This window comes from Giraffa tippelskirchi, chromosome 6 (genome assembly GCF_054371585.1).
Source record: "Giraffa tippelskirchi isolate mGirTip1 chromosome 6, T2T-mGirTip1v1.2.pri, whole genome shotgun sequence".
NCBI classification, from domain to species: Eukaryota; Metazoa; Chordata; class Mammalia; order Artiodactyla; family Giraffidae; genus Giraffa; species Giraffa tippelskirchi.
Window position 1 is genome coordinate 88484345 of NC_137280.1, and position 15326 is coordinate 88499670.

At 46.6% G+C, this 15326-nt stretch overlaps 1 protein-coding gene and 1 long non-coding RNA gene across 17 annotated transcripts in view; one reads left to right on the forward strand and one right to left on the reverse strand.

The window, feature by feature from the left end:
• Positions 1 to 12007: 12007 nt before the first annotated feature.
• LOC145510382 (uncharacterized) lies at positions 12008 to 13280 on the reverse strand. Its single transcript, XR_014056986.1, has 2 exons — positions 13006 to 13280; positions 12008 to 12555 (listed from the first exon to the last, which is right to left on the reverse strand). It is a non-coding gene; the product is annotated as an uncharacterized LOC145510382 (long non-coding RNA).
• Positions 13232 to 15326, forward strand: part of RFX1 (regulatory factor X1) — a 34214-nt gene continuing 32119 nt past the window's right edge. For 12 of the 16 annotated variants that reach the window (XM_081501364.1, XM_081501366.1, XM_081501374.1 and 9 more), the window contains exon 1: positions 13907 to 14115. Coding sequence is in view for 1 of the 16 variants with exons in the window: in XM_081501363.1 (XP_081357489.1) it covers positions 13279 to 13470 (192 nt within the window). In the remaining 15 variants the exon portion in view is untranslated. Of the gene's footprint in view, positions 13471 to 13906; positions 14116 to 15326 lie in introns of those variants that run through there. The other 4 variants (XM_081501362.1, XM_081501368.1, XM_081501369.1 and 1 more) reach the window with 2 other exon arrangements.

Genomic DNA, 15326 nt, shown 5'->3' on the forward strand with positions numbered 1-15326 from the left:
TTGATTGGTTTGATCTCCTCTTCAACACCACAGTTTGAAAGCATGAATTCTTCGGCACTCAGCCTTCTTTATGGTCCAACTCTCACATCCATACATGACTACTTCTAATACCATAGCTTTGACTACACCGAACTTTGTTGGCAAATGTTGTCTCTGCTTTTTAATATGCTGTCTAGGTTTGTCACAGTTTTATGTCTCCTGAATTGGCAGGTGGGTTATTTACCACTATTGCCACCTGGGAAGCCCAGGTGCATTACACAAGACCTTCAATCTTCTTGCAGCACTCAGGATCTTTAGTTGCAGCATTTGAACTCTTAGCTGTGGCTTGTGGAATCTGGTTCCCTGATCAGGGATGGAATCCATGCTCCCTGCATTGGGAGCTCAGAGTCTTAGCCACTGGGGAAGTCCCAAGAAAAAAAGCGTCTTTACAGATGTAAAGGACTTTGAAATGACATCATCCTGGATTATCTGGGTGGGCCCTAAATCTGATGCCAACTGTTAAAGACACAGACAGAAGAGATTAGGCCAAGTGGAGCTAGAGGCAGAGATTGGAGTGATGTAGTCAAAAGAGGCCCAAATCACGCCAGGAGCCACAGAAGCTGGCAGAGACAAGGAAAGATCCTCCCTAGGCCCTTTGGGCTTCCCTGGTGGCTTATTGGTAAAGAACTCACCTGCCAGTGCAGGAAACCCAGGTTTGACCCCTGAGTCAGGAAGATCCCCTGGAGAAGGACATGGCAACCCACTCCAGTATTCTTGCCTGCAAAATCCCTGAAAGAGTCAGACACAACTCAGTGACTAAAATGACAAACAAAAGAGGCTTTGGAGGCAGCCACAGCTCAGCTGACACCTTGCTGATTTTGGACTTAGAGCTGTGAGGGAATAAATCTGCATTGCTGGAGGCATCCGATTATGATGCACAGTTACAGCAGCCATAGGAAATTATAGAAGAATTGCGAAAGGTAATCTGCTAGCAATATCACTGTGGGCTTCCCCAGTGGCTCAACAGTAAAAGAATCTGCCTGCAATGTGGGAGACCCAGGAGATGCGGGTTTGATCCCAGGGTTGGGAAGACCCCCTGGAGTAGGAAATGGCAACTCGCTCCAGGATTCTTGCCTAGGAAATCCTGAGAACAGAGGAGGCTGGTGGGCTATAGTGCATGGGGTCGCAAAAGAGTCGGACACGACTAAGAGGCTGAGCATGCACACACCAATATCATTATTGTTATCATCATCATCATTATCATGGTCAGCATAAAAATGCACTCAAATCTTCCCAATCCTGGGGCCTTCCCTAGTGGTCTGGTGGCTAAGACTCCACACTTCCAATGCAGGGGTCAAGGCTTCAATCCCTGGTCAGAGTACTAAGATCTCACATGCCATGAGGATGTGAAGTAAAAAATAAATAAATAAAGTAAAACAGGGAGTTCCCTGGCGGCCCAGTGGATAAGACTTAGCCTTCCAATGCAGTGGATCGCTGATCAGGGAGATAGTGAAGGACAGGGAAGCCTGGTGTGCTGCTGTCCAGGGGGTCGCAAAGAGTCAGACACGACTGAGTCACTGAACAACAACAGGGAGCTAGGATCCCACATGCCTCGTGGCCAGAAAAATTTTTTTAAAAAGCGCTAGTTCATACGACATCTTGGAAAGCCTATGTATCTAAATAAATCCTACTTGCAATAAACTTATGCAAGATTGTCAAAAAAAAAAAAGAAAACTATTGTAACAAATTCAATAAAGGCTTTTTTTTCTTTTCTTTTCTTTTTTTTTTTAAATAAATTTATTTATTTTAGTTGGGGGCTAATTACTTTACAATATTGTAATAGTTTTTGCCATACATTGACATGAATCAGCCATGGGTTTACATGTGTTCCCCTTCCTGGACCCCCCACCCACCTCCCTCCCCATCCCATCCCTTTGGGTCATCCCATTGCCCCGGCCCTGAGCCCTTGTCTCATGCATCAAACATGGAATGGTGTTCTGTTTCACATATGATAATATACATGTTTCAATGCTATTCTCCCAGAACGTCCCACCCTCACCTTCTCAAATAAATAAAATCTTACCAATCCTAAATAGAACCATTCTCCATATTTGTAAACTAATTTTATTTTTGAACAGTTAACACATTCTCATGCTTCAACAAACAGTGTAAGGTTATGTTGCAGGATCTTCCTCTCAAGTCTTAGTTACCCTCTCTTCCCCCAGAGGTAACTCACTCCTCTTGATTTCCTGAGTATCTTTCCAGAATTTCTGGGCACATACAAAAAGAAATCCAAATTCCAGTCCTTATCCTCCCACCCACTCACACACACCAGCTTTTATTTATTTATTTGGTTGCTCCAGGTCTTAGTAGAGGCACTCAGAATCTTTGATCTTTGTTGCAAAGTGGGGTCTTTAGTTGCAGCAGGCATGTGGAATCTAGTTCCTTGACCAGGGATCGAACCCAGGCCCTTTGCATTGGGAAGGCAGAGTCTTAGCCACAGGACCACCAGGGAAGTTCCTCCCCCACACTTGCTTTTGTGTTAAAGGTAGCATTAAAAAGTTTCTTTTTATTGTGGTTATATACATATATATATATAAAAACATAAAAATTTACCATTTTAGTCATTTTTAAGTATACAGTTCAGCAACATTAAGCACATTTACATTGTCATGTAACTATCACCATCATCTAACTCCAGAACTTTTTCATTTTCCCCAACCAACACCCTGTACCCAATTAAACAACGATTCCCTGCCCCTCCGTCTCCCGATTTCTGGTCATCACCATTCTGCTTTTTGTCTCTGTGAATTTACTTATTCTAGGTACTTTACAAATTAAAACCAAACAGTATTTGCCCTTTTGTGTGTAGCTTCCTGAATTTAGCGTAACAGTTCAAGGTTCCTCCATGTGGTAGAATGTGTCAGAATTTCAGTTGAAGATAGCAGGTTTTACATATTCTTCGACACCTTCTTCCTCCCCCACCTCCCCACACACTTAACGACAAATGCTGGCCATCTCTCCTTTCCAAAGCTGTCTTTATGCACTTGTCATTTTCTGTAACCACAAAGTATTCTGCCACTTAGTTGCCCCATAGTTAATTTCACGGCTGGAGACAAACATATTTTCATCCGTTTGTTCTTAGGTTAACACTGCAGTGAAGACTCTTATACAAACATCATTTCACACACGCGCGAGTGTAGCTGTAGATAAATTCCGCAAAGTGAGATTTCTGGCTCGAAGATTATGTGCATTTGTAATTTTCACAGATATTACCAAATTTCCCCCTGTGAGGGTTAGTTAGGTTAACTCATACTCCCTCCAGCCACAGGTAAGAGTCCTCTTTCCCTTCAGCTTTACCAAGAGAGTATCATCAAACCTTGGATGTTTGCCAATAGGACAAGGGAAGAATGTTATCTCAGAACAGAGAAAATTTGCATTTCCCTTACCACAAGTGAGGCAGAACATATATTTTCATAGTTCCATGTAGTTAAGAGCTATTTATAGTTTTCTTTTTCCATTCTGGTCACCTTCCTTGCCCATTATTCTTTGTTGATCTTTTCCTTCCTGATTTTTTTTTTAATTGTTGTTGTTGCTGCTTTAAAAATGTTTTTCTAGCTGCTCCGCATGGCTTGCAGAATCTGAGTCCCTTCTCTGGGACTGAACCTGAGCCATGACAGTGAAAGCTCAGAATCCCAACTGTCGAGGCAGTCCAAGCACGGGTTGGAAAAGAATTTCCAGACACAGAGCATTTCAGAAGGGAGGGAGTTTTTATTAAGAACAAAGAGCGGAGAAAATGTGGGCACTTTGAGCACAGGGGGCAGACCTCCTGACAGATCAGCGAGAGTTGACAACTTTCATGAATTAATAGACTCAAGACAAAGAAAATTCCTGCTGGAAGGGTGGCGTTAGATGACTGGTCAGGGTGCTATAGGGTGTTAACTGCAGTGGGCATCTCTGCCTAACTGATATCAGCTTGTTAGGGATCGGGGGGCTTTTGGCAATGGTTATAAAGGGGCTCAATCAGCTTCAAAGGTGACCTCTGTTCTGGGCTCCATTTCTATGGCCTTGGTGCAAGGCCTTGTACCTGTGGCCTTGGGGGCAGGACTCGACACTAACCACTCGACCACCAGGGAACTTCCCTAGGAGCTCTTTATATACTAAGGAAGCTTACCATATGGTTATGAAATGTGTAGTAAATATTTTTTCCCAATTTGTCCTTCCTCTAAACTTTTAAATTACTGACCACTAACATTTATTGAGGATTTGCTGTAAGTCTGGTTTTGTCTTACATACTTTAAAGACTATCTCGCTTTTTTTGTTTTCCTTTTTAAAATATATTTATCTGTTTGGCTGCATCAGGTCTTAGTCATGGCGCGTGGGAGCTAGTTCCCTGACCAGAGTTTGAACCCGGGCCCCCTGCATTGGGAGTGTAAAGTCTTAGCCACTGGACCACCATGTGAGTCCCCACATCATCTCTTTTCAATCTTACTGCCACTGTCTTTCATCTCTAAATACTACAAAACAAAGCTCTGAAAAATAAGGACATTTTCCTATATAAGGACATTTTCACACCTAACAAAATTGTCAATCATTCGTCAGTATCGTAAGTATCAACATTTCCCCAAGTCTCTGAAATGTCTTTTCAGAGTTACTTTAGAGCAATGATGGCCAATTGAACTTTCTCTGATAAGAATGTGTTTAACAATACAGTAGCCACTAGTTATTAATACATGTGGCCGCTGAGTGCTTTAAATGTGTCCAGTGAGAGCTTCCCTGGTGGTCCAGTGGTTAAGAATCTGCCTTGCAAGGCAGGAGACACTGGTTCAACCCTCGGTCCGGGAAGATCCCACATGCTGCGGGCAACTAAGCCCCTGAGCCTATGTGTCGCAACTACTGAAGCCCACATGCCATAGAGCACGCTCCACAACAAGAGAAGCTGCTGCAACAAGAAGCCCTCGCACAACCAGAGAGTAGCCCCTGCTCTCTGCAACTAGAGAACGCCCATGCACAGCAATGAAGACCAGCACAGCCAAAAAAAAAAAAAAAAAATGTGTCCAGTGAGACTGAGGAACAGAATTCTTCATTGTATTTTATTTTAGTTTCTTTAAGGTTTAATAGCTACTTGGAAAATTACAGGCCAATATCCCAGATGAAGTTAAATGTAAAATGTAAACAAAATATTAACAAATCAGGGACTTTGTGGTTAAGACTCTGCATTTCCACTGCAGGCGGCTTGGGTTTGATCCCTGCCTGGGAAACTAAGATCCCACATGCACTGTGGCACAGTCAAAAAAAAATTAGCAAATCAAATTCAACAATACGTTAAAAGGATCACACACCATGATCAGGTGGGATTTAGTCTAAGGATGCAAGCAAGTTCAACATCTGCAAATTAATCAATGTGATATACCACATTAATAAAATGATGGACAAAAATCATATCAAAACAATTTTCCAGTCATGATGAAAAATCAAGAACCTTGAAACCCTGCCCTTGATGGTCTACAGAAAATGCTGACTTTGTTTTTGTAACCCCCCCAACCCCAAACCTTGCTAACTTTGATTAAAACACTGAAACCCGGAATAAAAGATCAATAGACGCAGAAAAAATGTCTGACAAATTTCAACATCCTTTCATGATGAAAAAAAACAACTCTCAACAAACTGCTACTTAGAGGAAATGCACTTAATATAACAAAGGCCATATGTGACAAACCCACAGCTAATATATTCAACACTGAAAACTTTTCCTCTAAGATTAGGAGCAAGACAAGGGGGCCCACTCTTACTGCTTTTATTCAATATAGCACTGAAAGCCCTAGCCAGAGCAATTAAGCAGGAAAAAAGAAATAAAAGGCATTCCCTCCCTGTAAAAATAGCCACACAGGACTAGCAACTACCATGTGAGACAGTGCAGGTTTAGACTCTGACTTCCTCACCCAAATACATCTCAACTGTATGCACTGTCTCCATTCCTCCTCTCCCACTTGGCCCTCAGCTTTTTGCAGTGCGACAACTGTGCCCCCGCCCCTACAAATGTCACTGAACCCAGGTCTCAGCCATCTCTACCTCTTCCTAAACTCTATCATACCTTCATCATGCAAAGCCCTCACTAGTTTAATTTCTGCCTCTTTCATCCCAGAGGGCTTCCCTTGTGGCTCACCTGGTAAAGAATCTGTCTGCAATGAGGGAGACCTGGGTTCGATCACTGGGTTGGGAAGATCCCCTTGAGAAGAGAAAGGCTACCCACTCCAGTATTCTGGCCTGGAGAATTCCATGGACCGTATAGCCCATGGTTGCAAAGAGTCTGACATGACTGAGCAACTTTCACTTCCATCCCAGATCCCCAGTTCCTTGCCCTTTCCAAACCACTGCCAGCATCTCTAAGGCATTTGCTACATGTTCCTGAACTGGTAAATATTCTTAAATTAATAGGATGTATCATTTTGTATATTTCTACAGTTTATTTTGCATGTTTATACAAGTGTGTTGTAATTTGCACAGTGACACTGTGTTCTAGATCTCCATCGGTGTCCTTTTCAGTGATATGTTGTGGGATTTTTTTGTTTGTTTTGTTTTGTTTTAAACCACATAGAAAGCATTTTTTATTAACTTCTTTCCTTCAGCTTCCTCCCCACAAAAAGATGTATTTCTGTTGGGAGTGGGAGTAGGGAGGGGTGGGGGATAGGTTGACATTGGTTCATGTAGATTTAGGGCATCTTCTCTTAGATCTATGTTTTTATTTTCAAATCTCAGTCCATTCCTTATTTTCACAGGTCTTCCTTCCTTCCAGTGCTTCCAGGAGTAGAGTCACAAGATCGTCTTCGTGTATCAAAATCCTGCTTCCAATATGTTTCCCCAAACTTGTTTGAGTTCATGTTCCTGACATTGGGCTTCCCTGGTGACTCAGACGGTAAAGAATCTGCCTGCAACGTGAGAGACCTGGGTTTGATCCCAGGTTGGGAAGATCCCCTAGAGAAGGAAACGGCAACTCACTCCAGTATTCTTGCCTAGAATTCCATGGACTGAGGAGCCTGACAGGCTAATAGTCGATGGGGTCGAAAAGAATCAGACACGACCGAACAACTTTCACTGTTGACTGTTCCTGACATTAGACTCCATTGTATTCATGCATATATCTGCACGGTGTTTATATATCAAACACACACACACACACATTATCCTGTGTGCCTGCATGCTCAGTTGCTCAGTCGTGTCTGACTCTCTGTGACCCCATGACTATAGCCTGGCAGGCTCCTCTGTCCATGGAATTTCCTAGGCAAGAATACTAGAATGGGTTGCCATTTCCTGCTCCAAGGGATCTTCCTGACCCAGGGAATGAATCCGCATATACTGAGTCTCCTGCATTGGCAGGCGGATTCTTTACCACTGTATCACCTGTGAAACATACCTATTGTGCACATAGTTTGAAAAGTTAGAAGAACCAGCTTGCTAATCATTCACCACACCTCATGTTTAACAAGCAGAAATGCACATGCTTTTGAGATGAATTTCCAGTGTAACAGAAGGACATCTTGTTTGTATTTCAATGTACCAAGTGGCAGATTCTTATTTCATTATTGCTGGCACTTTAGTGGATGGCTCTTAATTTTTTTTTCTCTCTCTTTTTTAGCAAAATTCGATGGAGACCTCTCACTCTTGCCACTTGGGTCAGGTGTTGCTTAATTTTAAAATGCTGTAGGGTCTGAGTTTCACCCCATCAGCACCACAATTTTAGAGAGCTACTTCATTGCTTTCAGTGTTGGCTTAGTATTCTGTATCATGCAGTTCTTATTTCATCTTTCTAGTCACCTAAGGATGGACACCTTCATTGCTTCCAACTTCCTATTTCAGTGTGCATTCTTATCTGGTGCAAAACTCAGTGAATATAAAAACCTGGAACAGTTCCTTTACCACTGAGCTTTCCTGGTGGCTCAGTGGTTAAAGAACCCGCCTGCCAATGCAGGAGACATGGGTTCAGCCCCTGGACCAGGAAGATCCCACATGCAGGAAAGCAACTAAGCCTGTGCACCCCAACTATTGAGCCTGTGCTCTAGAGCCCGGGAATCACAACTGCTAAGCCATGTGCAGCAACTTCTGAAACCCATGTGCCCTAGAGCCTGTGCTCCACAACAAGAGAAGCCACCGCAATGAGAAGCCTGTGCACTGCAACTAGAGAGTAGCCCCTGCTCACCACAACTAGAGAAAAAGCCTCAGAAGCAACGAAAACCCTGCCCAGCCAAAAATAAAGTAAAACTTGGAACAGAATTAGCAAAGTTGTAGTTCTCTCAGTTTAACAGGGATACAACAGCTAGTTTAAATGAGAGAATGTTTGTCTCTGCTGGCAGACAGTCTAGCGATCCTGGGTCCTTTGGTCAGTTGCTCCACCATCCTCTAGGGCTGTCTCTTCAAGGCCATTTGCCTGTGTCTGGAGACATCTTTGGGGCTTCCCAGGTGGTGCTAGTGGTAAAGAACCTGTCTGCCAATGCAGGAGATGTAAGAGACACGGGTTCGATCCCTGGATCGGGAAGATCCCCCTGGAGGAGGAAATGGCAACCCACTCCAGTATTCTTGCCTGGAGAATCCCATGGACAGAGAGAGAAGCCTAGCCGGCTATGGTCCAAAGGGTCAAAAAGAGTTGGACACGACTGAAGTGACTTAGCACACATGTGTGCACGCACACCTGGAGACATCTTTGGTTGTCACACCTGGCGAATGGAGAGGGGTCATGTACTACTGGCAGTAGTGAGTGGTGGCCAGGAATGCTGCTCAGTTCTCCACAGTGCACAGAATGTGGACAAAGAACAATTTGGCTTCACATATAAATGACGTCACCAGCCCTAGAATAGTCCCCACTCTGTTTTGTCATGACTGACACGTTGAAGAGACTGGGACAATTGTCCTGCAGCACACTCCACTCTCAGGGTTTGTCAGCTGTTTCCTAATGTTTAACTTGTTCCTCTATGCTTCCTATTTCCTGCAAACTGGATGTTGGGTTGAGAGATTTGATCGGAGTCAAGTTTAAAGTTTTGACAACAGGTGTCCTGGGAGAAGCTATAAACTTCCTTTGTTATCGGATCAGGAGGCCCAGGAGGCCGGAGGGTCCCTCTCCTATGAGCTTCACTACAGCTAATGCTGGTGACAGTCTGGCCTCCGTGATGAAGTCTGCACCCGCACACCTAGTGAACCCTCTGAAACCCTGTGCGTATCTCTTGCTCCATCATCTTCTCACCTGAGGCTTTTTAAAATTAATTTTTTCTTTTTCCTGTGCTGGGTTTTCACTGCTTGTGTGTGTGTGTGTGTGTGTGTGTGTGTGTGTTGCGGGGGGGTGCTTTCTCCACTTTCTACTCGTCCTTGCAGTGAGCGGGCTTCTCATTGCAGTGACTTCTCTTGGTGCAGAGCACAGGCTCTAAGGTTCATGGGCTTCAGTAGCTGCAGCATGTGGGCTCAGTAGTTGTGGCTCATAGGTCCCTAGAGCATGGGCTCAGCAGTTGTGGTGCAGTCTCAGCTGCTCCAAAGGCATGTGGATCTTCCTGGACCAGGGATCAAACCCTTGTTCCCCACACCAGGTAGGCAGATTGTAATCCACTGTGCCACCAGGAAAGTCCTCACCTGATATTTGGTAACACCCATCAATGATTACCCTCTGAATTAATTACTGCATTGGCTTTTGAAAAATGGTGATTTTTTTTTTCTCTAATTCTCTCCTTCCTTCCACACTTTTTATCTGGCATTCTTGGACTCTTTGGTGACCAAGGAAAGCTACTACTGGGAAGGCCTGCTAAGTTGCTTTAGTCGTGTCCGACTCTGTGCGACCCCATAGATGGCAGCCCACCAGGCTCCTTCGTCCCTGGGATTCTCCAGGCAAGAATATTGGAGTGGGTTGCCATTTCCTTCTCCAGTGTATGAAAGTGAAAAGTGAAAGTGAAGTCGCTCAGTGGTGTCTGACTCTTTGCGACCCCATGGGCTGTAGCCTACCAGGCTCCTCTGTCCATGGGGTTTCCCAGGCAAGAGTACTGGAGTGGGGTGCCATTGCTTTCTCCGACTGGGAAGGCCGGATCATGCTAATTCCTTACTTTTCATAAGTAATGTTTCCAGGAAGGAGTTAGTTGAGAGCTACTTCCAATGGGTTAATGTGTGTGTGTTTCAACCTCCAAAGTGAGGTATAATGTATATGAAGTGCTCAGACCTTTTTCTTTTTTTGGCCCAGCAGCAGGATGTTAGCTTTCTGACCAGGGATTGAACTCAGCGTGATGGTGAAACTGTTGAGTCCTAACCACTGGACTGCCAGGGAATTCCCATTGTGCACAGATCTTAAATAGAGAGCTCAGGGAATTTTGACATCTATATTCCTGTGCAACTGCCACCAGATAAAAATATAGAGCATTTCTAATCCCACACTGCCTTCCTTGCCAGTTTTTTTTTTTAATTGAAGGATATTTGCCATTTTTTCTTCTTGTTGTTGTGGTGGTGGTGCTGGGTCTTCATTGCTATGAGCGGCCTTTCTCTCGTTGCAGCAAGTAGGGGCTACTCTCCAGTTGCAGTGTGCATGTTTCTCGTGGTGGCTTCTCCTGTTGTGGAGCACAGGCTCTAGGTACACGGACTTCAGTAGTTGCAGCACGTGGGCTCAGTAGTTGTGACACACAGACTTAGTTGCTCCTTGCATGTGAGATCTTCCTGGATCAAGGACTGAACTCATGTCTCCTGTACTGGGAGGTGGATTCTTCACCACTGAGCCACCAGGGAAGCCCCATCCCCACCCCCAACCCCTGCCCACTCCCATTAAGTTATATAATGAGTAGTTTTGATTGAAGAAATGATTTCCAGGTTTGGTTGGACCCAACTTGGGGTTCAAGGACTTCAGGAAGGGTGGAAAATAAAAATAGGGCTTCTTGCACCCCACCGCTCAACATGGCTGGCTCTGACACCCAAAACTGTCTCACGGAATTAGCTGAATGGGTTGAGTGACTTGCTTTGCCAGGCAGGACTTATTCTCGGCACTCCTACTGGGAAGTTTCAATAATTCTTGGGGCTCAGCGAGCATTTCCAAGCAGACTGCTGCTTCTTGTCTTCCATCTAGGGTCACACCCAGGGGCAGCAAAGCACACTGGAAAGTCCCAGAAAAGGAGACAGCCTGTCTGGGTGCATGCTGTTACATGATCCCAGAGGATTCTCCTTTCCCTCCAGAGCCTTTGTTTGCTCACCTGGCAAGTGGGGGGAATATTCCACTTTGCTGGGTTCTTGGGAGGATCTCCGCAGAATCTGACCACCTTTACATTTCTGAACTCACCTCCTGGCGCTTTCCACACACCCCAGCCAGGTGTGTGGTCCTGTCCTCAGATGTCTGCTCCTGCAGTTTCCTTCATCTCTGCTTTTTGGGGGCTCACTTGCTTCTTCTCACCACTCAGGCTGGGTTCAAATGACCCCTCCTCAGGTTACATGGGTTCCAGCATCACTCTTATCACACACAGTCTAATGTTGCTCTCACAGCTTTTCATTTTTTCTTAAGAGTCTCTGTTGCTGTTTTTTAAAGTATAGTTGATTGACAATGTTGTATTAGTTTCAGGTGTACGACAAAGTGATTCAGATATATCTCTATATATTCTAGATCTTTCTCTCTCTCTCTATCTCTATATATATATTTACGTGTGTGTGTGTGTATGTGCGCCCAGTTGCTCCGTCATATCTGACTCTTTGCGACCCCATGGACTGTAGCCTGCTAGGCTTCTCTGTCCGTGGGATTTTTCCAGGCAAGAATATCAGAATGCGTTGCCAGTTCCTCATCCAGGAGATCTTTCTGACCGAGGGATTAAACCTGTGTCTCCTCCATTAGCAGGCAGGTTCATTACTACTGAGCCACCTACATATTCTTTCTCAGATTCTTTCCCCTTATAGGTTATTACAAAATGTTGAATATAGTTTCCTGTGTTATATAATCAGCCCTTGCTGATTATCTATTTTATATTTAGTAGCACCTCACAGCTCTTATGAACCTTTTTTTAAGACTTTTTTTTTCTAATGTGGATCATTTTTAAAGTCTTTATTGAATTTGTTACAATATTGTTTCTATCTTATGTTTCAGGTTTTTGGCCAGAGGCATGTGGGATCTTGACCAGGGATGGAGTCTGCACCCCTTGCATTGGAATGTGAAGACCTATCCATTGGAACACCAGGGAAGTCCCATCCTAGACTCTTAAGTGTTAATGTCACTGCTTACTGTGTCATTTAGTGGGGAAGGGGGACTGCACTCCACACCCTGCAGGAAGATATTTTAGTGCCCTTTGCAGAGATAGAACTTAGGCCCCAGGCAGTGGGAGCTCAGAGTCCCAACCACTGGACCACCAGGTAATTCTCTTATTATGTCTCTTATTTGTAGTAGACCACAGAATCTAGGGACTTGTCTTCTTTTTTCACTTTTGCTACCAGCGCCTTGCAGAAGAAAGTGTAACGTTGGCCGAACTAGGAAACAGAAGCTCAGACAGGTGGAGCCACTTTCTCAGTGTCACACAGCAGAATCTGAATTAGAACGTCAGGTTCTGAGTCTCTGCTTCCTTTTTCCTTTCTCCTTGGTCTCTGGTGGGAGTTGGAGCACAAAATTTAAAGTGTTAAAAAACTGTCATCAAGATATTTGTAAAGGTCAAAACTCATGCAAAAAAAAAGTAAAAGGTAAGATTCTACCCTATACTTGCATGATTTCACTTCTCCCTAATCCCAGTCCTGATATATTCTGTCTTTATTTAAAATTTTTCTATTTTGTTCACCATGGATATATTTTTCCCCATTAAATTTGATATTTAAAACAAACTGCAATATTGCATTAGAATATTACTCATCTTGATGATCGAATTTTTGTACCAAAGACGGTCAACCTAATACAGACCCCGCTTCTGTCTCTTCTCCTTCCCTAGAGTAACTGAGACACGTAGGAGGGCCGGAGTGGGGCAGGAACTGGGGAGGGATGGGAGAGCCGTGTAGAGCCTGGTTGAGCAATCCGAGCTGCCCCGGGAAGGGCTGGACGCTGACCTTTGCTTATCGCTCACGGTAGACGCAGCTAATTAAGTCCCCCGCCTGCGGGAGACCTTTCGCAGGGCGGCCCGCACTTCCAGAGGGGCCGAGATAGCCGCGGTCGCCCTGGAAGCCGTGACCTTTCCCGGCCTTTCTCGAGGCGGCGAGGAGGCGGGAGAGAGCCGGAGGAGCCTAAGCGGAAGTGGTGGCGAGTGTCGCTCTAGGGCTGGCACCGGGATCGAACCCTGGCCTCGGGTCCCCAACTTCATCCCACCACCGTAGAGCAACGGCATGGGGGGAGGAAAAGAGCGCCTGGTGACGTCATCGAACCCGGAGCCCGGCCTCCGCCACCAACGTCACAGACAAGCAGCTCTGCGTCACCGTATTCCTCCCCTGACGTCAGCGCGCGAGACCAAGAACTGGCCCACCGAGAAAGGGAGAAGTCTGAAGAAGAGATCTTTCCTTTCTCGCTCTTTACATTTGGTAAGGCGTTTAAAGTACGCAGGAACGGACTACCACTCCCAGGGGGCTTTGCGTGGCGCGCAAGCGTATAGGCTCCAGCTAGAGAGCGCGGCAAACCTTTGGGTTAGATTGACATCCCTTTAGTCTAGCCAGAAGACAGCTTTAAGGCAGCAAACCAATCCCGACCTCACAGACCCCACCCCTTTATTCTTAGCCCGATGCTTCCTTGCGGGAGTGACGGGCTCCACTGCCTTTGAGGGCTGTTTCCTTTGATGGACATTAACACCGGTGAATCAGAGCGCCGGGAAGTCGAGAGGGTGTTGAAAAGCGTGCCTTGGGGCCAATAGGTTAGCGGCAGGCCCTGGCGCCGTCCAATCACTTTTCCCGGTGTCGCCAATCATCCTGGACCCCGCCCCCCGAGCATGACGTAGGTAGGGTGGGTAGCAACAGTTGCCCCGGTGAGGGAAACGGAGGCGCCATAGCCACGGTAGTCGTGGCGACCAAGCAACCCGGCAACGCGAGTCAACAACAACAACCGCCCGGCCGACCCCCACCCCCACCCCCCCGGCCCGGCCCGGGGACCCCGGCACGTTCTGTCCCCCTCCCAACATCGCCTCCGAGACCTCTGGAAAGCCCTTCCGCAGAAAGAAGTGGGAAGAAGCCGAGGTAACCCGGGCGGCCCCAGGGTGGCAGGCCGGGCCGGGGAGGGCGGCGGGGCCCGGGCGGCGGGTGTCGCTGTGGTCAGAGTCTTGGGGGAAGGGGCGGGCGGTCAAAATGGCGGCGGCGACCGTCGGGGCCGTGGGGGAGGGGGCTGGGGCCCGGCTGGGGCGACACCACCCGCCCCCGGGTCCCGCGGCCCGGCCCCCGCAAGGGGCGGGCGTTCGCAAGCCGGCGGCGAGTGGAGGTCGGCCGGCCCGGGCGGGGGGCTTTTATATGTCGGGAGGTACAAGGGGGCGGGACTTGGAGGGTTGGGCCAATGGAAGTGAGGGAGGGGCGAGGCGGGATCTAGGTGGGTGGGCGGAGCCAGGCCGTAAGGTGTGGTTGGGGGCCGGCCGGTGCCCCGGGAACTGGGTGGGGCAGCTGCCGCCTAGGCCTTCCTGCTCCCTGAAGCAGTGGAGGCCACCTGGGCTTCGTCACTTTAGAACCTGCCAGTACTCAATGCCTGCCACACCTAGGCCTCAGTTTTCCATCCTGTAAAGTGGGTTCAATCATTGCCATCTCCCCCTTTTTTTTGCATTTCAGGCCTCCTAATTCCTTTTAGAAATTACTCTAGGGCTCATCCTTGAATTTTTTACTCCTATCTACTGTTTCTGAAAGTGTTTTATAGATTAACTGTTGGTCTTGATGTCAACGTTGCTGTTCCCTCCTAAATCTACCTTCTCTTTGAGAAGAGGTGAGGGTGGACAGTTTTTTGAAGCTGTGGACTAGGGGTATGACTTTAGTCTGGATGATTTGGTTTGCAGAGAGCGAAGGCCGTGGCTGAGAGGCACGATCTTGGGTGGCTGAGCTAGAGGAACCGAAACTTGATTGCTTCTCTGTGGGCAGCTCTAAGATCTCCTTACTGTTGTCACTGGGCAGGGGGCTTATTCCTGGAGATGGGGCCATTCCTAGCTGTTCTGCCTATCCTGGGTTTCCTTTCTGGGCATGGGGAGTAAATGGCTCCTGAGGAAGTTTCTGAAGCGGATTCTCTTGGTCAGACACATGTTTTTGTGTCAATCAAGTTGGTGTCAGCTGGATCACATGTCATTGAAGAGGTACCAGCCTCCAGAGCCACGTGGGAAGGGAGCAGGGACACTGAGGTCAAAGACAAGGGGAAGTGCTCTACTTTGTTAGAATCTGAGTGACTGCTTTGCTGGGCAACAAGATCTGCCAGCTTG